The 22,996-nt window shown below is 44.7% G+C and overlaps 1 protein-coding gene across 2 annotated transcripts in view; it reads left to right on the top strand.

Annotated features, from left to right (window-relative positions):
• The first annotated feature begins 5,997 nt into the window (after nt 1-5,997).
• atp8b1 (ATPase phospholipid transporting 8B1) overlaps nt 5,998-22,996 on the top strand; it is a 28,702-nt gene continuing 11,703 nt past the window's right edge. The window contains exons 1-11 of one of the 2 annotated variants that reach the window (XM_056578362.1): nt 5,998-6,622; nt 12,533-12,727; nt 13,264-13,361; nt 15,153-15,266; nt 16,004-16,102; nt 16,954-17,015; nt 17,205-17,277; nt 17,669-17,739; nt 18,540-18,622; nt 19,403-19,561; nt 22,767-22,855. In XM_056578362.1, the coding sequence (XP_056434337.1) occupies nt 12,553-12,727; nt 13,264-13,361; nt 15,153-15,266; nt 16,004-16,102; nt 16,954-17,015; nt 17,205-17,277; nt 17,669-17,739; nt 18,540-18,622; nt 19,403-19,561; nt 22,767-22,855 (1,023 nt within the window). In that variant the 5' untranslated portion in view covers nt 5,998-6,622; nt 12,533-12,552. The remainder of the gene's footprint in view (nt 6,623-12,532; nt 12,728-13,263; nt 13,362-15,152; nt 15,267-16,003; nt 16,103-16,953; nt 17,016-17,204; nt 17,278-17,668; nt 17,740-18,539; nt 18,623-19,402; nt 19,562-22,766; nt 22,856-22,996) is intronic. The other variant, XM_056578363.1, reaches the window with a different exon arrangement.

Raw genomic sequence — 22,996 nt, 5'->3', positions numbered from 1 at the left:
TTCGTCCCGGCACGACGGTGCGGGGTTGCCACAGAACACCTACCTCGGACATGGAAGGACGCATTCATTCGGCTGTATGTACATGGCTAGCGTAGAAGTGGATGGGGAAGGGTCATCAACGAGTTTTTATGACAGTATTGCAAAATATCTGCTTAGAAGCTGTAGGGGGAGATAAGGGGGAGAAAAGTGGAAGCGCAAACCGAGAAAACAGCGAAGACGATCCTGCATATTGGACCTTTAGCTGCTATTAGAAGAAAAAAAACGCAGGGGCATGCATTAGATTTCGTTGCATAACCATCCCTCCCTACTCAAAGGCCCACTATGCAACTTCGGGAATTTCTTCGCTGTTTTCTTGGTTTTCATGTTTTGGCACGGCACATTTTATACCACGCGCCCACTACAGCTTCGTATAGTTAGATATTTTACAAACACGTCGTAACAACTCGTGACGACCCTTCCCCATGCATTCTTACGCGAGCCATGTGCATTTGTTTTCAAAGAAGCCGGCGAATGCGTGGAGCCATGTCCGAAGTAAATGTTCATAAAGTGTATGCAAGGTATACATTTTTAAAATGGTGTATTTGTATTGCAATAAACATAAAGCCATCCTTTTTATAGTTGACGGGGAGAATTTATATCCTAGATTATAATTGTTTTATCTTAGGTTGAACAGAACAATCAGTTTGAGAGTGTTGGCCAACATAATAATCTAAATAAACAAGAACCTGGATTCGGGGATTCAGTCTGTATCTGGGGGACGAGACAGACGAACAGCAAAACACCAATGGAAACAAAGGTGTTTATATGGCTGCAACCAAGCAAGCTAGAACATACCGGGCTCACAACAAAACGATCGAGAAAAACAATTTTTTACAGGGCTCACAACAAAATGGTTGAGCAACCTCATTTGTACAGAGACTATCAACATCAAGAATACCACGAGGACAAAGTTCACCCAAGGGTACTTTTCAATTTTCAAAAGCAACACGGCCAAGTCGGAGTCTGATTTAAGTCTTCTTTTCTTTCAGTTACGCTATTCCTGAAAGCTTGCCCAACGTTTACTCGTGTCTGCCTCTCTGTCGGTCAGTCTCCCCTTTCTCTTCTTCTGTTCCATCCGACATTGGGTTTCTCTGTCTCCTTTTTAGTCGGTGATCTATGATGAATTTTAACAATCCCTTAGTTACTTGTGGTTTATATCGAGCCGGTCACCTGTTTGGGGGTCTGTGCCGCAAAGCAATTCGTTACTTCGCGACGACCCTGAGACTCCCGCGAGAGTGGGCGGCGGGTCACGGCAGAAACATATTCATTTTTCTCCGCCAAGATGCGCAATGGGGGAGTTGAACACAACGAACAATCGAACAAATAATGTATAATGGAACCATCGCAATGACTCCTAGCCTGTTATATTAAGGTAAATCAAGCAAATGCCTCGCAACTGGCTGTTTATATCTAGCCGGTGCCATGTCTTGGGTGTGTGTCTGTGCCGTAAAGCATTTTCGAAACTACAATCTGACTACATTTTCGAGGATACTTCCGCCGCGTCACATCCGGAAGCGCTCGGTCCCGAACACATCAAGTTGCATATGCGCTTTTTCACTGTAGAGAGCCACATGGGAAATGACACACCCACCAATCGACCAGAAATGGATGCAGAACCATCAGCATAACTCTCAACCTGCATACTTAATGTAATTTTGGTTAAAAAAGTTGCATAGTGGGCCTTTAACAGGGACAGATAGCCCATTACTCTTACTCAAATGTATTCGTTATCCCAATGCAGCGGCAAAAACTGATGAAAATACGTGGTTAACATCACAACATTGTGTAGCCTAGACCTAGCAAGGATACTGACATTTGGATACTCGCTTCTGCTTCGATGAGTTTGCTTAGATATGGTGTCGTTTTTTTTTTATATATCGTGACCAGACATTTACAAACTTAATTTCATCATCAGTTTGAAGAACTACAGTAACACAGTTATGCGCAAGAACCACAAGTCACTTACAAAATGAAATAGTTTTGCTTAGCTTCGACTCTTGCAACAGGAGAAATCGTGGCTCTTTTCTCCAAGAGTATCGCTGAGCTCTCATTTACCGAGCAGCAGCAGCACGTTGTTTGGCATTAGTTCCATTAGGCATTCGCATTAGTTCCGTAAAATCAGTAAAATCATAATTGTTTTATTTGGTCAGCACGGGGGGGCCACAGGGGGGGACAGGGACATGTCTACAGGGGCACTGGCCCCCATAGGCCCCCGTGTAGAACCGCCATTGACCGCACTGGATACATGCCCACTAGATTTGGACCAAGTGCGGTAACAGCATCATTGTTAAGGTGACAAAATTAAATTGATCTAATCAAAAATTGTTTTTAAAGTATAACATAAGTAATTAACCATGTATCACAACCTATTTCTGACTGCTGAGTCCCTCAGAGAGGACCCCTTTGTCCCCCTTAAGTTTCCGTCAGGGTCGGTCTGACAGTTGAGGATGGCTTTTAGGTGTGACAGTATTAAATGTCAGGTCTTTTGAAATGCGATGCGTTTGGGTCCCTACATTTTCAAGTGAATTACTTCCCTTTGTGCCCACTCAGATACTATGATGTGCTACAGCAAGCAGAGCGGGGGTTGGTCATGGAACAAGGTAAAGAGAGGGACTTGAATAGAGGGTTGTAGCTAATACTGAGGAGGAGAGATTGTGATATTACTTTGATGTAAACTTAAATCCAGTTTACTGTAAACTGGACTTTAGTTTACATCAAAATCATCAAAATAGTATCACAATCTCTCACCCCTCAGTATCAGCTACTGAGGGTGAGAGCTACCCATAGAGTAAACTGTTTACTCTTTGTAGGTAGGCCTCTCTTTGTACTTCAATCATGCAAGTGTTCATTTAAGTTATTATTTAAGTACACCTGAAACCATGTTCATTTTCTAAGGAAGTTGTATGAGGTGTGGCATCTCAAACTGAAATTGCTTGAACATTATACTTTAAATGGACTTCCTTAATCAGTAACTCCTCATTACTGACCCCTTTGGCCGATAAGTGAACTGCAGCCTGCTGAAGCGTGCTTATTGAGAGCACTGGAGTGCTAGCGTGCGTGGGTTGAGGCAATAATCATAAACCAATGTCAGTTATAGTCATAAATCCACTGTCATACACAGTAAATCGGACTGGCATGAGTCGGGTTTACACACATAAAATGTACAAATTATGTTTTTTATATAACTCGCCCTTAGACGTCATATCCTTCCGTCTTCCATGCGTAACAGCCTTGGTTAAATTATTACTGAAATCGTTTCACAGGCAGTTCTACCAAAGAGCAAAGCCCACTTGGTTGAATATAGCCGCCTTTCCACCATGGATCTTCCAGGAACTTCCTTGGACGGATAAGTGTGGTTCCACCACGGGATTCCGGATCTAGATTAAAGCTACGTTTACACGATGACGGTCTGAACAGAAGACGCAAAAGTGGCGTCGCGTATTCACTTCTTATTCCGCGTTTAGACGAGCGTTTTCGGGAGGAAATCTGCGTGCATAGGGTGACGCAAAAGTGTGTGGAATTCGATTGGGTATGCATGCCAGGCGGCTAGGTGGGGCTGTGATACACTATCACACAACACCGACATGTCTGAGCGCATGCGTAGAATCTTCCTTCTTCTCTTATCCGTGCCGCAAAGACCAAAAAGATCCTTCTCTGTTCAGTAATTCTATCTGTACATATCATGAAAAGAGTCCTGTACGCTTGTTAGAGCTGCCAGAGCAGCTTGAAGGTCCGAAGCATGGAAATAATCGGACATGTTTGTTTATTTCCTTGTACTGGCACATGTATGTGACGTAAACGCGTACGCGACTTGAGCAGATCTGAGCAGTGTTTTGCGTCTTGGCAGTGTAGACGGAAACGCTACGGCGGAGCGTATTCAACTTTTCCACTCTGGAGGGTGGTTTCAGATTTATGGCGTTTTCATGCCCAAAAAACGCTGTCACCGTCTAAACGAAAGGCACTTCCGATAAAATATTTTGTCGTTTTTACCCGCAAGCGTCCTCGTGTAAACGGGGCCTAAGTTCCGGGGACATTATTTGACCCGCAAAAACGTCCCTGCTCGGGGGGCCATGCAGGAGATGCCATGCAGGAAATCACTCACAGAGTGTGTGTGGGGAAGGCTGTTTTAACCTGTGCACACTGATTGATCAATGGGCAACAGGTTGGCAGCCTCACCCAGACCCACAGTCCATCAATCATCCACACTCACGCACCTCTGAAATAGACATATGGTGCTCAGTGCAGAGCCTCTCTGGACCTAGTCCAGCTGATTGGGTTTTTCCAATCAACTCAGTTATGGTAGGGTTATGAATTATGATTAGGTTTAGGTTTTGCGGTTAGGGCGAAGGTTAACAAATTAGATTTCCAGCAGTGACACTCTAACCGCCGTAATTGTTATCGTTGTACCCATCCGTCACACTAGGAGTATGTCCGTCATGCCGGAACATTCGCCAGGGGCTTCACCGGGGCTTCAGATGCTGCTTCTTCTTCTTCTTTAGGGTTTTATGGCGGTTGGCAACCATAGGAGCATTACCGCCACCAACTGGGCTGGAGTAATAATAAACTATATCCTCTGGGCTAGCCCAGTCTCTTTGAGAAACCTGAGAACAAGATGATATATGTGGCTAGATGCCTTACCCAAGATGCCAGATAGACTAAAACTGATATTTTTCACAGTGCTTAATGACTGACAAAGGTTCCTTCTTCTGTCCTCGTACTGTTTGCAGTGAAATAAAACATGCTCTACTGTTTCCAGCTGGCTACAGTAATCACAGTTTCCTGTGGGATGTTTACCTATTATTTTAAGTGTATAGTTAAGCCCTGTGTGACCAATTCTTAGACGGGTTATCATGTTATCATCTCTCCTACCTCTACCTTCCATTCTTCCTTTGTCCACCTGTTTTTGGATGTTGTATAGATGTCTACCCTTTTCACTGTCATCCCAGTATTCCTGCCGGATTGACATTCTTTATAAGAACCTTGACCTCAGCCTTACACACAGGAACTTATAAATCTATCTCTTGGTGTTTGAGCGTTTGCTTGGCTAACTTGTCCCCCTGCTCATTGCCCTCAACACCAGCCATGCGCCGGTACCCAAAGAAAATGAGTAACTATTCCTCCTACTTCTGAATGGAATAATGTATTGTACACTTCATTGATGATGTCACCCCTGAAAGATTTACTTGACTGTATGCTTTGCAGAACTGAATAGCTATCTGAGAGGACAGATGCTGCTTGAACTTCTGCTACCAAATTGTACGAAAGAGTCGGGGAGGGGCTGGAGCCGCTGGACCTGAGCCGGGACGCGGCCCGTCCTAAAGGTGGAGCTGGACTAGAAACTCCACCCATCGGCTCTGCAATGAGCAGCCTGGCCCTAGATGTATTTGGTTCAGCTTCAGATGTTTCCAAGCCCTAACAACGCCAGAGCTCAACACAGCCAGTGATGGATGCTATGGAATACAGTACATGGCCACCGTGGGAGTGGCCAGGGAGTTTCATATGAAACATCTATGCGTTGTTTATCCAGGATGTCTAAGTCAGTGAGTAGGGAGGTAGTAAGTAAATACTTTATTTATCTCCAAAGGGGAAATTTGGTTGCCACAACATCATAGTAAGAAAGAAGGAAATAAGTAAAATAAATCAATAAATGTATAAGTAAAGAACGTTGTATGTTTGCTAGATCTATATTTTATATATTATAAATATAAGCCCCCATATCCATATATTTAAAGTGCAAACTGATATATAAATATATATTTTTTATATATAAATTCATTTATTTATTCATAGCGGCCTATATATATATTTGTATATATAAATATATACATAGGCCTAGATATATGTATTGCGCATAAATATGACATATATAATAAAAAAAAGGGAACAACAAAATCCCAAATATGGATTTCCATTGTCATCATCCGAGTTGCTTTTCGGGGTTGTGTTGATTCGTGTGCAGCTGTTTAACATCAGGACAGCACACGTCCTCTCTCCTTACAACCAGGGGGCCACCGCGACGGATCACCTATATCCTGGTTGAATGTTTAAACTCAACATTTTAAGGAATATGATATGTGTTTTAGAAATATGAATATCGTGTTACATGTTGAAATCAACAGTTTTCATAATTCATAAAATGGTCAAATAATGATGTGGTTACTTTTATAAAACAGTGTGTTGCCTGTAAATCAACAAGGAACTAGACGGGAGGGAGGCGGCAGGTATCTTTATGCAAAAGACCCGTGCGCTCCTTCAGGAATTAAAACACACACCTTTACCTGGCCGCGTCACGTGATCGAGCATACCTGTCCACACAGTATCACCGAGCAGCTCACTGGTCGCGGTGCTCGTCTCCTCACAGGTAGCGTCTCAAATTTACGGCTCATCGTAACGCCTCGTCGTCCTCCTCAATAACAAGCGGTCCCGTGGAACCGGTTCTCCGGGTAAGGGAGTGACGCTACCTACTGCTCACCGTTCACCGAGGAGGAAGAAGAACACACGATGACACGGTGACACAACGCGGCTCGACTGAGGCTACAAACTCAAGGAAAACACACCGAGTACGACAATTCAAGCTGCATAGGTGAGTTCTTACAGTCGTTGCGTTTAATAGTGGAAAAATGGAGCCACCTCTTCGTGCTGTGACCTCACCCCCAGACTGGCTCTGTCGGTCTCCCTCTCTTTCCACCTCTCTCCCCGTCTCTCCGTGGGAAGTTAGCCGAGGTATCACGGACGCCTCTCCGCGTCCACCCCCTCTGGCCGGGATGTGTGTGTTTGGTTGTGATATATTTACACGTGTTAGTTGGTGCTTCTTGTGTCCACCAATACCAGCGGGTTATGGCTTTCTGATTGGGAGGAACATCCACTTACAACTAACATTCCATGTGGGATTTGGAAGTGAAACTACTGACTAAAGTCGTCCCTGTAGCAAACGAAATAGTGAAGGAAAGCCTCCTTTCATGTGTACCTCTGTACCAGGGGCGGGGGTTGGGGGTCGAAACAATCGTTTAGGGGTTAGTAACATTTGAGAATAAGAACATGAGGTGAAGAAATTGTAAAAGTAAAACGGCTACTAGTAAATGAGAGAGTTGGTTTGTTAGACAAATTACTGAATATATGGGCCTTATAAAGTGACACAGAACCTTGAATAGTTGTTACTCAACAAATGTTTGTTACTGTTTTCAAAAGGACACTTCAGGAAGTGTTGAGCATGTGAGGGCGGTGTCGGTTTGTATCTCCTCCACCCTGAAGGGGCCAGACGTCTCAGGGTAAAGATAGAGACGGGTAGGCCTACTGTAGCCTATATCAAGATAGAGATCTACAGGTATATGGAGATAGATCGACAGGTATATGGAGATAGACAGATGTTTCCCTGCATGTTGAAGGGAACACAGCCAGTGTGCGCTGTGTTTGGTTCCGTTCACACGAGGTGAGCTCCAGTGTCTCAGTGACTGTAACTGATATACCTGATGCCTACTGGTGTCAGTGTCGGGTTAACCTCATTTAGTGGAGGTTTCTGGAGAAAGGACATGAACATTATTTAAAATCTGACTGTTTGGGCGTCTGGGGCAGGAAGTGCACTCCTTTTGATTAGGGAAATGTTCCATCAGGATTTGAATCCTGATCTCCAAGGCAAATGTTATCGTTGTTCTCCTTGAACAGCACTCCTCATCTCTGAGAAGTATGACGTAGCGATACGACTCAGGGCATGCCACGGGTTTCACAAGGGTCAGTTGGCTTAGATGCCATGTCGGCTAATTATTTCAATAGTTAAAACAAACATGGCTTGTTGAGAACTATTGGCTTTTATCTTTTATTACATTTGCTGTCCGTCATCGATCCGGACTCTGGAAGCTCTGTTCTCCAGGTACTTGCCCACTTGAAACTGTGTCCATACTTTAAACGTGGAGCTCTAAAAGGAGGGAGCAGTATTTTGCCTGCAGCTGTGCATGCAGTTCATATCCATTTAAATATCTTTTCACCAATGCATACAACCTCATCTGAACTGAAACATTTGACCCACAGGTTATCGTATGACTTGTCTGTGGTCAGTGGGGCGTGAGTAAAAGAGCAGGTAGGGCTGCCGGGAAGGAAGAGGGCTGTTCTCTGGGGAACCAGAGGAAACTCGGCTGCAGCTAATTGACTGGAACCCTGCTGTGAGGCAACCTGTTGAACACCTACTTTAATTATTATTACCACCGTAATGTACCCCTGCAGAGCCCCCATGCCTGCTGCACGGAGTCCTATCAGAACCTTCTGCCTGGGAGTCTGATCACGTTGACTGTTAAACTAGTGCGCCTCTAGCTATTCAGTCTAGTTGTTGTTTTAGTTCTAATTTAGCTTCCTTTAGTATCTGAGTCCAGCTGACGTCCTTAACAGAATGGATAGAGCTGTTGTAATGCTGTCCCCTCTCCCTGGGGTGGTAGAGAGGGGACAGCATTAGCTTTGTAAAACTAAATGGCGGTTACTCAATACATGGCCGTTGCTGTATTTCTTTCTGGGCATTGATATATGAATGAGCTATATTGGGCAGCTCTACTTTCCAACTGATGTCCCCCTTTGTTGCTGGAAGTCGCCAATGTTTATACACGTATCAGGTGGACAAAGGCACCAGCAGGCTGTGTTTAGAGGGATACTCTTTCAAAACAAAAGTACCTTCCGTGTGGATTCGGACCACTCGGCAATATGAGTGTTTGATCTTAATGCATCCCTAATTTTGTGGGTGTGTGGGTGGGTTCTACCACCGCTACAATCCAACTATCAATCCGCCATTCTGGTCTTGAACCCTGCAGCCAATCGGAGAACTTCCTGCTCCGTACCCCTGGGTTACCTACCCACACTGCCTCTGTCCCCACTCATACAGCTCACCCCGTCACTGTTCCTCTCCATTATCGGAGAGCGAACTACTACAGTCTGCTTCTGTTAAACTATGGCAAGATTCATCTTGCGTCTAGAAAACCCTTGCTCAAGGGTTGAAGCCAGGAAGGCAGAAGACCTCTTGTATGATATTTTCTGTGGCATCATTCAAACTGAATTAGGCAACCAACAGTGTTTATACGAGAATGTGATGAGGCCAGTCTACAGGGACTGGGGTGTGGGGGGGGGGGGGGGGGGGGTTAACTATTTAAAAGGGGGTGGGGGATGACTGTGATGGCGGTGTCGGATTACACAAAGACAGACACACTGCCTTTACATCTCAGCGTATTCCCCGGATTGTTAAAATTCCAATTTCCTACAATGATGCAAAGCCTAAATACCTGAATACTGAATACAATATGGTCAGAGGTCAAAATGCTGTGTCATTGCGGCCCCTCATCGAGCCATACCTGTCTACCTGGCCAGGTAGGCTCTCAGGTTGCATGACATTTAGGGGAACGCCCCTCAGATCCATCAGAGAACCTGTTGATCCAGTCCACACTAGAGTCTGAAGGGGAAGTAGAATAAAGGCAACGGGGTCGCTAGGAGGCGTGGCTTTATCAGCAGATAATGGTATGTTCCAGATGCCTCGTACGCCAACCACACAAATTGCTCTTGTGACGTTATTTCCTGGCTTGTAGTACTTATAGTGTTCCTGTTTGTCCTTCTGATTGTGTCATGTCTTTGGCTAGTCACTGTTATTGTCAGCTACATTAGCCTTTTTAGCAAACCAGCCCGAAAACAAACACAACTTTACATTGTATTGCACGCACAGCAAGACAATGCATTGCAAGACGTGCAATGCATAAATTGGTGACCGGATTAAAGCAGCAATGTCATCCAGTGTGTAAGAGCATTTAAAATGACCAACGTTGTACAAATACAAAGAAAATCCATCTCTTTACGGGTGCAGCCATATTGTTTCTCGAGACGTCTGGTCAATCTCACTGAACTCTGACTCTCTCAGAATCCAGAGTGGTAACGACCAAAAGGGGACGTGCCTTTGTGAAATGCCGCAAGAAAGCGGGGAGATTTTCCACCTTAGTAACTTGTGCGGATGGTGTACGAGGCATCTCCAACACACCATAATCAGCGGATATCCGGCCAATAGGATGGGATTAAGTGAGGGCAGCGGTCAATGTTTATCAGTAGTGTTTCCTCCATATTGAGTTACTATTCACAGAGAATTTTTGTCATGTGAAAGAAGGTTTTAGGTTGTCTTATACATGTGTTGTATAAACTGTAGCTCTTTCAAAGGCAGTGAAGTGCTGAAGGCGAAACGGAGAATTTACCAAAAATAAACAAATAAAAATCCCTCATATCAGATATAAGCTGACTTGTTATTTTTACCATCGGTACCAGCCCAGAACTTAACCATCCGTGCATCCCTACATGTGGCGGGCCACACGTCACTATAAATACAGCTTTCTGCAAAAAGACGCAAATGTTCAGGTGTCAGACTCACTTATCATTCACTTTAAAAACAATGTCAGCCTGCGGCCAATGGTTGTATGGGGGGGGTTAATAGCACGGTTGGGGTTGTTTGTGTGGTTAATGATGAGGGTGTGTGTGTGTGTGTGTGTGTGTGTGTGTGTGTGTGTGTGTGTGTGTGTGTGTGTGTGTGTGTGTGTGTGTGATTGTTTGGCTGCATGCTATGCATAGCTGCAGTAACAATAGCCAGGTAAGCAGTGATGCTGCTGTCTTGTTACAGCTCTCCCTGTTTCCTGTTGGACAGGCTGACGGCTGTAGAAGAATCTTTTTGTGATCCTGCTATGTTAAATATAAACCTGCCACTCACAACCCTCCTATGGCTGCCGCCACCACACCCAGGTCAATGGAAGCAGCAGTGTCATCTGAATCATCTCCTGGAAACACTTGGCTGTTTGGACACACTTTGGCTGCTTGGGAATTTGACCAAACCATCTGGTAGCTTGTTCAAATGCCGCCAATCTCGCGTACCTGAAGTCCAGCCCATGTGCACGAACAACTTTTCAACCGCAAAACCCAAAACCGCAGAACACACATCCCACACCTGTACAGATGCTCAACACATTGGGCGTGGCACATTACAGACACGGCACAGGGCTGTTCACTCAAGTCAGCAGGAACAATGTCAAATAAGCAACACTTGGCGTACGTGCTTTCCTTATGCAATGCAGTAGGGAAATTAGGACTGGCTTGAGGAGACGGAGGTTTGAGGTGGAGGATGAAATGTTGATGAGGAGTGGAATAAATAGGCCTGGGAGCCACTTCACCTTAAACCGTGTGTGTGTGTGTGTGTGTGTGTGTGTGTGTGTGTGTGTGTGTGTGTGTGTGTGTGTGTGTGTGTGTGTGTGTGTGTGTGTGTGTGTGTGTGTGTGTGTGTGTGTGTGTGTGTGTGTGTGTGTGTGTGTGTGTGTGTGTGGTCTCTTCAGGGGCTAGATGCTGAAGCTGGCAGCCTAGTATACTGGTTAGGGTATTATACTACTAGTCTAAAGGTAATGTGATTTATCAGTCTCCCTGGGCATCCCTGAGCAAATATCTTAACCCTACATGCTCCTAATGAAAAATCAACTGTTAATCCCTTTAGATAAAGATGTCTGCTGAATGGTTAACTATTAAAGGTCAGTTTAATGACAATTTTCTTTCTTCCATAATATAAAACCAAACACATCTTCAAGGTAGACGGGGTCGATCAGGATTTTAAAGGTGTGATTTTTAGGAGAACCAATAGTTCCCAATGTGTCAATCAATATAATTATCACGTTAGAATGTCTCTCAATGTGGTTTATGAAACAGATTATAGTTACTGTTAAAATGGTGGTCTGGTCTTTTTTGAGTCTTGGAAGTTGCTAGTCCCAGTATGGATGTATGACCGTATGGATAATATCTAGTCGGCCTCCGAAATTATATTGATATTACTTTGTGAAACATTTGCCTTGTTACTGTAGTAGAAATTATAACCGAATTATCTATCACTTCACCGAACTAAAAACATGAGGAATCGGGGAGTCCGGATCAAGTATTGACAGAGACTTTATTGCTACCAGTACCCGTAAGCAAGCAACAAACGAAGCCGAGTGAGGTTTGCAAAGACACTCCAGAATGATTCTCGTCCTGCTCCTTATACACCCAATCATTACATAATACAAAGTTAGCCTTACTTAAAGTATTGATTTAGATAACATGTTTATTTAGGTCATAACTGTCTCTTTGAACATACTTTAACCTCTATGCAAACGGATAGATGATGTGCATGTCAGCATATTCTTATGTTTTCTAGGTCATAACTGTACCTTTTGAACATACATTAACCTCTATGCAAACAGATAGATGATGTATATGTGTGCATGTCAGCATATTCTTCAAAAGTAATTCAGATAAGAATAGAGTGAACCCACTCACTGGCGCCACATAACACCTAACTTATAGGGGATAGGTGATCATTTACCTTCCACCATCAGAGTATCTATATGATGTAGGCCTAATAATAATCATAGTTTAACTTAAAATGTTGGGTTAATTTCTTCCATATTACCACTGAGGTATTAATAACGATGCCAATCACTCCGACCTCTGTCTCGCCGTCTGTCCACAGCAGACCCCTGAGCCGCCAGGATGAGTCACCGTCACCGGGCCGACTCCACCGGCTCCCTGGGGCCCGACGATGAGGTCATGCCCTACAGCGACGACGAGACCGATGACGAGTTGGACGCCAGCTCTGAGGGGGAGCCGGAGGAGCCCCCGGAGCACGAACCTGGGGCCCAGCCCCCTGTGGACACCAGGTCTAGTGGTGAGTCCCCCAGCGGTGTCTAGTGGGGGGGGGTGAGTCCCCCAATGGTGTCTAGTGGGGGGGGGTGAGTCCCCCAATGGTGTCTAGTGGGGGGGGGGGTGAGTCCCCCAATGGTGTCTAGTGGGGGGGGGGTGAGTCCCCCAATGGTGTCTAGTGGGGGGGGGGGTGAGTCCCCCAATGGTGTCTAGTGGGGGGGGGTGAGTCCCCCAATGGTGTCTAGTGGGGGGGCTGAGTCCCCAGTATCAGTTTCTGAAGGGCTAAATACAAGTGTTTACACGTGTGTCTGTGTTTCAGCGTGACGTCTGTGTTTCGAGATCTGGGCTGGAGAGTGATGTGTGTGTATCTGTTGTCTGTTATTCTAGATCTGGGCTGGAGCGTGATGTGTGTGTGTGTGTATCTGTTGTCTGTTGTTCTAGATCTGGGCTGGAGCGTGATGTGTGTGTGTGTGTGTATCTGTTGTCTGTTGTTCTAGATCTGGGCTGGAGAGTGATGTGTGTGTGTGTGTGTGTGTGTGTATCTGTTGTCTGTTGTTCTAGATCTGGGCTGGAGCGTGAAGTCCAATGACCGTGCGTACCACCAGCTCCCTGAGTTCCAGAGGAAGGTCTTCCTGTGCATCAAGAAGAGCAAGTACTCTGTAAGACAATGTTACTGCAATCTTATTCTAGAACTCGATTCAACATGATATCCTGGTGGATTCTCATATCAAACAGTGTTATGGGGTGGGGGATGAAAGATGGATGGATGTGATCTTTAAGGAGTTGACTGGCGATCAAACAGAACCTATTATTAGTGTTGAAGCTTATCCGGTTCCACTGGTGTACTTATTGGTATGCAGGGCAGGCCTGCCATTTCTAACTCGATAGTTTTTGTGAGCTTCAACCATCTTATAGAAAACTCTTAGTTTAGTTTTCCTTTGCAATCAAAGTTAGAACTTGAATGAAGAGAATAACACAAGGTCAACTTGGCCAATGAGGTCTGGAGACAAAGCTCTTGCCATCTGCGTACACTGACCCTCGCCTTTCCACCCCAGCAATCAGCTGGTTCTTCGGTCAAACCGGTTTTAGATTCAAGACCTCAGCAAAACCCAATGTTGACAAAACTACAGGAAAGAGCTTTCTAAATGACAAACGGCTCCATGTCGTCAACCTATTCAAGCGAACCGCCCTAGGACAATGTTTGACGTACATGGTTTATGGACAAAGATTAACTGGGGAATATCAGGTCTGTTTCCTGCTCTGTGACTCAGTATGTCAGTCGGTGACTTTATACTATTTAGCATGTGGTTAAGGGATAGATGGGGTAATGAGTCTAGAAGTCATGTTGTTAGGGGACAGATGGGGGTAATGAGTCTTAAGTTGTTAAGGGACAGATGGGGTTATGAGTCTTATGTTGTTAAGGGACAGATGGGGGGTAATGAGTCTTATGTTGTTAAGGGACAGATGGGGGGTAATGAGTCTTATGTTGTTAAGGGACAGATGGGGTTATGAGTCTTATGTTGTTAAGGGACAGATGGGGTTATGAGTCTTATGTTGTTAAGGGACAGATGGGGTTATGAGTCTTATGTTGTTAAGGGACAGATGGGGTTATGAGTCTTATGTTGTTAAGGGACAGATGGGGTTATGAGTCTTATGTTGTTAAGGGACAGATGGGGTTATGAGTCTTATGTTGTTAAGGGACAGATGGGGTTATGAGTCTTATGTTGTTAAGGGACAGATGGGGTTATGAGTCTTATGTTGTTAAGGGACAGATGGGGGTAATGAGTCTAGAAGTCATGTTGTTAAGGGACAGATGGGGTTAATGAGTCTTATGTTGTTGAGGGACAGATGGGGTTAATGAGTCTTATGTTGTTGAGGGACAGATGGGGTTATGAGTCTTATGTTGTTAAGGGACAGATGGGGTTATGAGTCTTATGTTGTTAAGGGGCAGATGGGGGATATGAGTCTTATGTTAAGGGAAGGATGAGGGTTATGAGTCTTGGGCTAGAATGTAGGCCGTGAACATTTGCGTTTTTTTTCCAAGTGAGATGCCACTCTAATATGACTTTTTTTATTATGACAAGCAGACATCATTTCGCTCATTGAGATTTTGGAACAGACTTCCAGGTTAAAGTCTATCTTATAAAGCCGCTCCTCTACACCCTTTTAGAGGATGGGAAAATCATCCAATTTGAAGCCTGGTTTCATGCTGAGGTCAATCTGGGTTCAATCCCGGATGTCCCATCTGCCTTTAGACAGGTGTGAGCCTACACCCCTACCTGCTCCTGAATAACTTACATTGATAACATTAACATTGATGACCTGTATGAAGGAAGTCACTTTAGGTAGAAGTGTCTGAATAGTGACTTCATAGTCTAGTCGTTATAAAATGATGTTTGACATAATGTCATGAGTCAAATATTGTGTTTCTGATTTATTTCTGGCACCAGGGGAACGGCATCAAGACCTACAAGTACAACCCCATCACCTTCATCCCACTCAACCTGTTTGAGCAGTTCAAGAGGGCTGCCAACCTCTACTTCCTGGCCCTGCTCATCCTGCAGGTATGTAATAGAGATTGATGTTAACATTTATTGTCCCTGGCCTTATCTACAGCAGATCTTAAGGGTAACACTCCCTTTTAACTCGGACGACATCCCTCTAATCGTTTTGGATTGACCTTTATCTGATTACCAGATCTCTGACATCATACCGAGCAACATTTGCATTGCTTCGCTTTGCATTTTCCCATCTGCTTTCAATATGGAGGTCATGTGATCAACGTACATGATGGGACGGGAGGGCGGTGACCTCCGTTCTACACATCGTCCTGTAGGATGGGTGGTTATGTGTGCGGAGGTCTGGTTGGGCCCATGGAGGGCTAAGGGTGGGTGGCTGACGGATGGATTGATGGGTTCACAGTGTGTAAATCCTTGGGACCAGTGGTTGGATTAAAGGAGGAGTAACCGATTTATTTTGGTGTGTGTTCTCGCTGGAACGGATGGACTAGTAGATGAGGAACTGAGTTGTTACTGGAGCATGCGTCGGCCTCAGGTGAAAGTATAATAACGCACGATAATGAATTTCCATGGTGCATTGCAAGGATTACCTTTTTAGATTTTGGGGTTTGCGATGGCCCATTTAACAAGAACACATTGACATGGGGGGATGGTTAAGTTGATAATGAGTGAATGTTTAGGCATTGGGATATCGATGTTAATTTGATGTTACTAAGGAGTTGGGTGAAAGCAACGCGTCATGTTTCCTGCGTGTGAGGTCCTCATTTCCTGTTTCCTGTCAGATCATCCCAGAGATCACCACGCTCCCATGGTACACCACCCTGATCCCGCTGGTCTTTGTACTCAGCATCACCGCCATCAAGGACCTGGCAGACGACCTGGTACAAACCCTTAACCTGACCTTATCTCACCTGGTAGACTAACTGGTACCTCACCCTTAACTGACCTTATCTCACCTGGTAGACGAACTTGTACCTCACCCTTAACCTGACCTTATCTTACCTGGTAGACGAACTGGTACCTCACCCTTAACCTGACCTTATCTTACCTGGTATATGAACTGGTACCTCACCCTTAACCTGACCTTGTCTTAGCTGCTGGGTCAACTGATATTTAACCATTTCTGCTGGGATTTTTTTCCCCTGGACATTATTTTCCAGAAATCTTTGGAATAATTAAGGGGCTAATGTAGCCAACTGTCTTTCTAATTTGTGCATTGTTCAGGAAGAAAGCTGTAGGCGCAATCCGTGAAAACGGATTTATATTGACTGGCGCACAGTCAATATATGATCTGACCCTAACCATATCTTACCTGGTAGAGGACTTGCTATTCTCCTTACCTGAGCCAAACCTTACTTAACTTCCTCTTACTATCCCCCACATTCCATTGAACCTGAACAATATATATATTTTTTTCTGTTCTGCCTCAACAAGTAGCTAAGTATTCTCAGAAAAACTCGGTCTTGTCCGATGGTGATTTAGCTCTTGGGAAAACAAGCGATGAAGATATTCAGATGATAGCCGATGGGTTCAGAAGTTGTTGCTCTCTACACAGACGGTTTACCTGCATGCAACCGAACGTTTCTGATGCCAAACTCTTGTCCCGTTGCTCACAGATTCCTCATTCATCTATGGATATGTTTGTAGAGTTCATTGGCTAAGTGACTGCATGCTGATGTCTGTGTGAGACTATGTGTTGACATGGTTTGAGAGCTTCTGCTTTGTGCTACAGGCCCGCCACCGGATGGACAAGGAGATCAACAACAGGAAGACTGAAGTGCTTCTAGATGGAGGGTAAAACTACATCATGTGATCAAATCCTGCAAATGGTAGTTTGAAATTCAGAGCTTGAAATTTGATCCATTCAGCAACTTCTTTAATGCGAGCAAAGCTTGTCTGCATGTAGGTGAGACAGATGAAGGGTTTATAGGCAACAAACGAGTCAATAAAGCCTCGTTGTAACCGTGGTTGTCCTCTCCTCAGCTTTCAGGAGACCAAGTGGATGGACATGCAGGTCGGGGACGTGGTCAGGCTGAAGAAGAACGACTTTGTGCCAGTAGGTCAACTTCCTCATTATAATAATAATTTGTTGTTTATACCGCCTTTCATCTGAGCCGAGGTGCTTGACGTGTGGGTGGCCCACATTGACACACATCGACGGACCTTGAATAATGATATTGAACCAAAGGAAATCTTTTACTTTTTTTTCTTGCAAACGCGTGCCTCTGGCATCGAGTATTATCCCAGCATCTGAGGCTCTTTATAGTTTGGATGTTTTACATCACTGTTTGTGTATAAAGCATATTTTCCGATAACTCATATTTGTAGTGCTTTGCTGTATTATCTATTCGTTATCAAAATTGATCATTATTTTTGAGCCGAGGAATTGTGTCCGCTTGCTGTAAGTGTGTGAAGCCTCCTGACACTGCGTGATCCTCTGTCCCCAGGCCGACATCCTCATGCTGTCCAGCTCCAACCCCAACAGCCTGTGCTACGTGGAGACGGCCGAGCTCGACGGGTAAGACCCAGCCCCCAGATATTATCAGGCTCGGGTCGCTGTGCTTCTCAGACCTTGTGCTGGGCTGTTGGACCCCCTAACCCAGCTCACCCCCAACCCATTCTGACACTTTTGGGTTTCTAACCGTGTACGTGGGAGAAGTAAAATGTGAAGAATTTCTAAAGGGATTACAGTTTATTATTTGTCACTAGTTAGTTGAGGTGGATTTCTTAGTACGTGGACGTCTCGGAGGAACACGGTGCATAACGACGATTGTTCTCCATGTTGAACCAGGAGAGAACATAAGCAGGCTTCCATAAGCTCTCTTAATGTGTTTGTGTTGGCCGTCGATATGGGATAGTGGACATGTTTATTGAACAAGGAGGTGGGTCAAGACCAACGGACCAAAACAAAGGGCTTGAGGCCGCTCCCCCATCGCTTAGAACAAAGAAACATAGCTCTGTACCGAGCCACTGATACAACAAACTGATGCACTCACAACGCCTCTACCTGTTCACATTCCAGAAACTTTCCATGACCTGAAGAAAAAAGGAAACTACGCTTCCCAATGTCTAAAGTTACTTAATGACCATAAGAAGTCTCTGAGAAGTCACATTTATAGAAGACATTGATTTGATAACATCCAACCTTCTGTGTGGTCGTTTGTATCTCATGTTCACCCAATTCAACAAGGTACATTCTAAAATACAGTTTTAAGCTACTTGCTTATCTCTAGATAAAGGCTTTTCTCTGCCTAACTTGTTGTTATGCTCATCTGTCTTCTGTGCCGTCTGTCTAACAACCTGTCTGTCTGTCTCCAGAGAGACCAACTTGAAGTTCAAGTACGCTCTGAAAATCACCGACGAGAAGCTTCAGCAGGAGCACCAGCTGGCCCAATTCGATGGTACACAATACGTCGGTCTGCCTGTCCGTCTGTCCTATCTCTGTTCACCCCTCTCTCTGTCCATTTGTATTTCCCTCTGCTTTTCAACCCTCATTTGTGTTTTCCACCCTGTTAATTCCTCCTTTTTGTCTTCTCTCCGTGTCATGTTTGAGTGGCACCGAGGCAGAGACGCTAAACAAATAAGTAGTACAATACACTCTGGGTAGGACAGGAAATGCAAAGATGACACGAAACAAGCTTCTTAAAGTTCTCTTTAGAAGTCAGAAGTCTGCATCCTCACAGGGACACCGGTTATGGGATGCTCTGGGATAGTAGGGTATCATAAAAGTAGGATCATGGATTTGGGTATAGAAAAGGAAAATGGTATTGCCAGTGTTTAACTGGCATTTGGTCATTGGGCACACAAACGCTACCCAATGCACACAATGATAAGCACACATTTAGCCCACTGACTATCTAGAGTAGATAACAGTTTTGATAAGGTCTCTTTGTCCTCAGATTATGTTGTGTGTAGGTCTCCCCATGTAACACGCATCTGTGTGTGTGCTTTTTAAATCCCATTTGATATATTAAGAGTAATTTTGATAACTAACAAAGTACTTTATTTCGTGAATAAAGATGCATGTATTTCTACCGTCAGCCTACTAGATCCCATACGACATGCAGAGATAAAGTTCAGGGCTACTTCTCCCAGCTTAGCCATATATTGCTAATTTTAAGCTAGCGAGGACAGATTTGGTCTCTGTTTGAGTTTGACGTCTTTCTCTCACCTCTCCACAGCCATGATTGAAAGTGAGGAGCCAAACAACCGGCTGGATAAATTCACGGGGACGATGCAATGGTCCCGACACAGCCACCCCGTGGACCTGGACAACATACTGCTCAGAGGCTGCAAGATCCGCAACACAGACGTGTGCCATGGCCTGGTGATATTTGCAGGTACGTTGGTCCCAACAAACACCGGCTTACAGCAATCGGTTTGCGGCCAGATGCCACAGTACCCACAAACACAGGCTTACAACCATCAGGTAAGCTGGCAAAAGCCACAGTCCCCACAAACGCATGTTTACAACCGGAGGTCTGTCTGTGGTTTCTGATGATGTGCTACCAGTAACACGGCCTACACGGTTATAGAGATGGCGCAACATCCTACATGCTTTTATTTCAGTTCTGCTGCTGTAAATGATTACGCCATTGAGATAAGCAGATGCAAATTAGGATTTGCCATTCAATAACGCCTTCTTTCGTCACTGGAAAATCGCTTTGGAGTTGGATAAGAATTCAATTTGATAATGGAGAAGAAATACCTGAAACCAATACACTACCAAATGGTGCTATCTTTCTCTTTACCAGGACAACGGGGGTGTACAATTATCCTATTCTCATAACACCTAGAGGTCTCTATTGTGCCCGTGGGACTGCATCAGATCTATCTCTTCCTCAGTGCCACCAGGAGATGTTCTGTAACCCTGTAGTCTCTATGTCTAATGACCGCATTCTCAGCTCACTGAATTGGATCTTAACTGAATTGAAGTGAATCCCAATGGAGTGTGTCTTAAACCCAGGTTGGTGGGAGAATTTGAGGGCAGGGTGTTCAAAGGGATAACTGACGATGGGAAGAGTCTGTATGGGAGCTCTGATTGGGCCTTTTATTGTGGTCGACTTGCATTGAGGGCCCCTCCTGCAGTATTGGTCGACCATCATTATTCAAGCCAGGCCGGTGATATCAACGTTGAATGTGGACATTTGTTATACCCTTCCCAAGGTGACCAGCCCGCGGAATTGAATGACCAAGAGTTAGGATACTCTTTGCCATTCAAGGCACTACAGGCTTCTTGGCTGATCCCTGCTGGTGGTGGAGAATACCCCCTGGCAAAAATGCTCATCCCTGGTGCTGTTATTTTGTCCCTCGGTCCCTCCCTACTAACCCGCCTTTGGTAAACGGCGAGCTAGAGTTGGGCTGCTACCTGTAGCTCCATGATACTGACTGGGATCTGTAAATAGAAGAGAAACCCCTGGTTCGATGGTTGCAATGGCTTCACAACTGTGTGCTGGAATCTTTGAAATCTTAATTTTCTCTACAGCTGTATTGAGTTCAGTTTATAATTGTTCACCTAGATCTCTGTGCACCAGGCACTGATTACTGCCGGAGTCAGGTGGAGCACTTGGCTTTTGGCCGTTTATTATCCACCGCTTAAGCGGTTTATCCATCGCAAACTGATGCTCAACATCGCATCTATAAACGCCACGCAAGAACTGAAAACAAATTTTGAGGTGTTTGCATGACACATTGGTTTGAGGTGGCCTTCCTGCCCACATAATAATTAATTCGGACTCTGACTGGTCTCGAAAGGGGTTCAGTCATTTGTATACAGTGTTGGGGAGTAACGGAATACTTGTACCGGCGTTACGAATTCAGAATACAAATTATAGCCAACTGTATTCTGTTAGTTACAATTTAAATAGTTGGTATTTAGAATACAGTTACATTGTTGAAATCAATGGATTAACTGACGATACTTCTGTTTCATCAGTTTATTCGTGCTTTCACACCTGGCTGGCTGGCTGGCTGGCTGGCTGTCTCTGGGCGATTTTATAGGGAACACCTTTGCAAAAAATGTAGATGTAATGGCAAATGTCTTTCGCATGAACCTAATAGTCTTTGTTCCACTACAGCAAATTATAGAAAATAGTGCACTTTCAGGGAGACTTGGGCCTAACACATTCAGCCAGTTTAAACAGAAGAATACACCAGAATAGGCCTGTTTAGGTAGCAGGATAAGGTCTAAACAGTATGCTTTTCCAGCCAACCCCGCCAAGGCCACAGGTCCTTTCCTCTTGAGGAGAAGGACCTCCTGTAGGAGACAGACAGACAGGCAACTATATGAAAACAAAGGAATTGGTTCCTACAGTATATCTGGAGCAGACCCATATTCCTTGCATACTAAATTAACATCTTACTTTGTTAACAGTCTAAACCACGTTCTTTAACTAACAACGACTGACCCATCAGGATACAATATGGGTTGGATGTCCTTATTGTGGGAAGATCGCCTAGATTGGTTTCCTTTGGGTTCGACTCTAGTATTGGAGAGATGCAAGCCTTGACTTGCAGCTGTAGAAGGAAAAAACTGCTTTTGTTGGTTTTCGGAGTGCAGCCTCCTGTTCCACCCTGGACTATGTGGGCCTGAAGAATGTTTGGGAGGTCAGTTACTATTGGCCCCGCAGCAACCTCACCCTGAAGTCCTTTAGTCCCATCTACTGCACACCTTCTTCTCCATGTCAGCCTGGGGCTCATATCCAAGCGGTTGGTCTCGAACTGCACCTGGAGCTCTACCTCGCTCGGTCGTCCTCACGCATATTCTGGATATACCAAAGCTAGGCAAATAATTAAAATACTATTGTGGCACTACTGATTAATCAGACCACTGCCAGGAACTGTCATGGACATGGTCATAAAACAGCCATGTTCAATGGTAAGGCATTAAGGAAGTAAGTTTATCGCTCCCCGATCAAAAAGCTGTAGATTAACTAGTGTCCTTCCCAAACACCAACAACCATACCATCAAGAAGCTAAACGGATGGTTACAAACGGGCACACAAATTCATCTCGGACATTTGTAATAAAGGGAGCAAGCCCAAAAGGACTATAACAATTTATATTTTTATGATATGAATATTAATGTTGAAACCATTTTTTAGGACTGCAACATTGATCCTGCATCTCCCCCCCCCCCCCATACGTGTCACAGATGGATTCTTCCAATTAACCTCTGTGCTACCATATAGCTGGCTCAGAAGTGATTTGTCAGCTAAGAGGTTAATTTTTGGGTGACCATCACATCCGCCCTCTGCTGAAGCAAATGTGACTTGCTCCTAATGTAGAACCCAATGCATTTTTCCAAAACCTTTACAACTGTCACTACCGCCAGTTTGCAGTCTAGGCTTTAGAAGTAATGGCAGTAGCTTGGGCCAAGTTTCAGTGATGGTTTCCTGTGACGTTTTTTTTGGTTCCTAGATGAATGCTAGCTAGTTTTATGCTAGTGGAAGTGTAAAAGTATTTTCTGAAAACTTGTGTTGTATGAGATGGTTCTGGTGGTCCTGTTGAGTCTGATAATAATGAGGTTCTGTCTCTGTTCTCTAGGGGCTGACACCAAGATCATGAGGAACGGCGGTAAGACCAGGTTCAAGAGGACCAAGATCGACATCCTGATGAACTACATGGTTTATTCCGTAAGTGTGATGTCGCCATTGAATGTGTCAATTTAAGTATCACACCCTCCTCATCCCAACCGGTTCATTGGTCCCCTTGTTGCTCTCTGCAGTCCGATTTAACACAAGGCCGTGTCTGCCTCTCCCAGTGTCTCCTACCTC

Source organism: Gadus chalcogrammus, chromosome 19 (genome assembly GCF_026213295.1).
Source record: "Gadus chalcogrammus isolate NIFS_2021 chromosome 19, NIFS_Gcha_1.0, whole genome shotgun sequence".
NCBI classification, from domain to species: domain Eukaryota; kingdom Metazoa; phylum Chordata; class Actinopteri; order Gadiformes; family Gadidae; genus Gadus; species Gadus chalcogrammus.
This window is presented reverse-complemented; position numbering and strand designations above follow the sequence as displayed.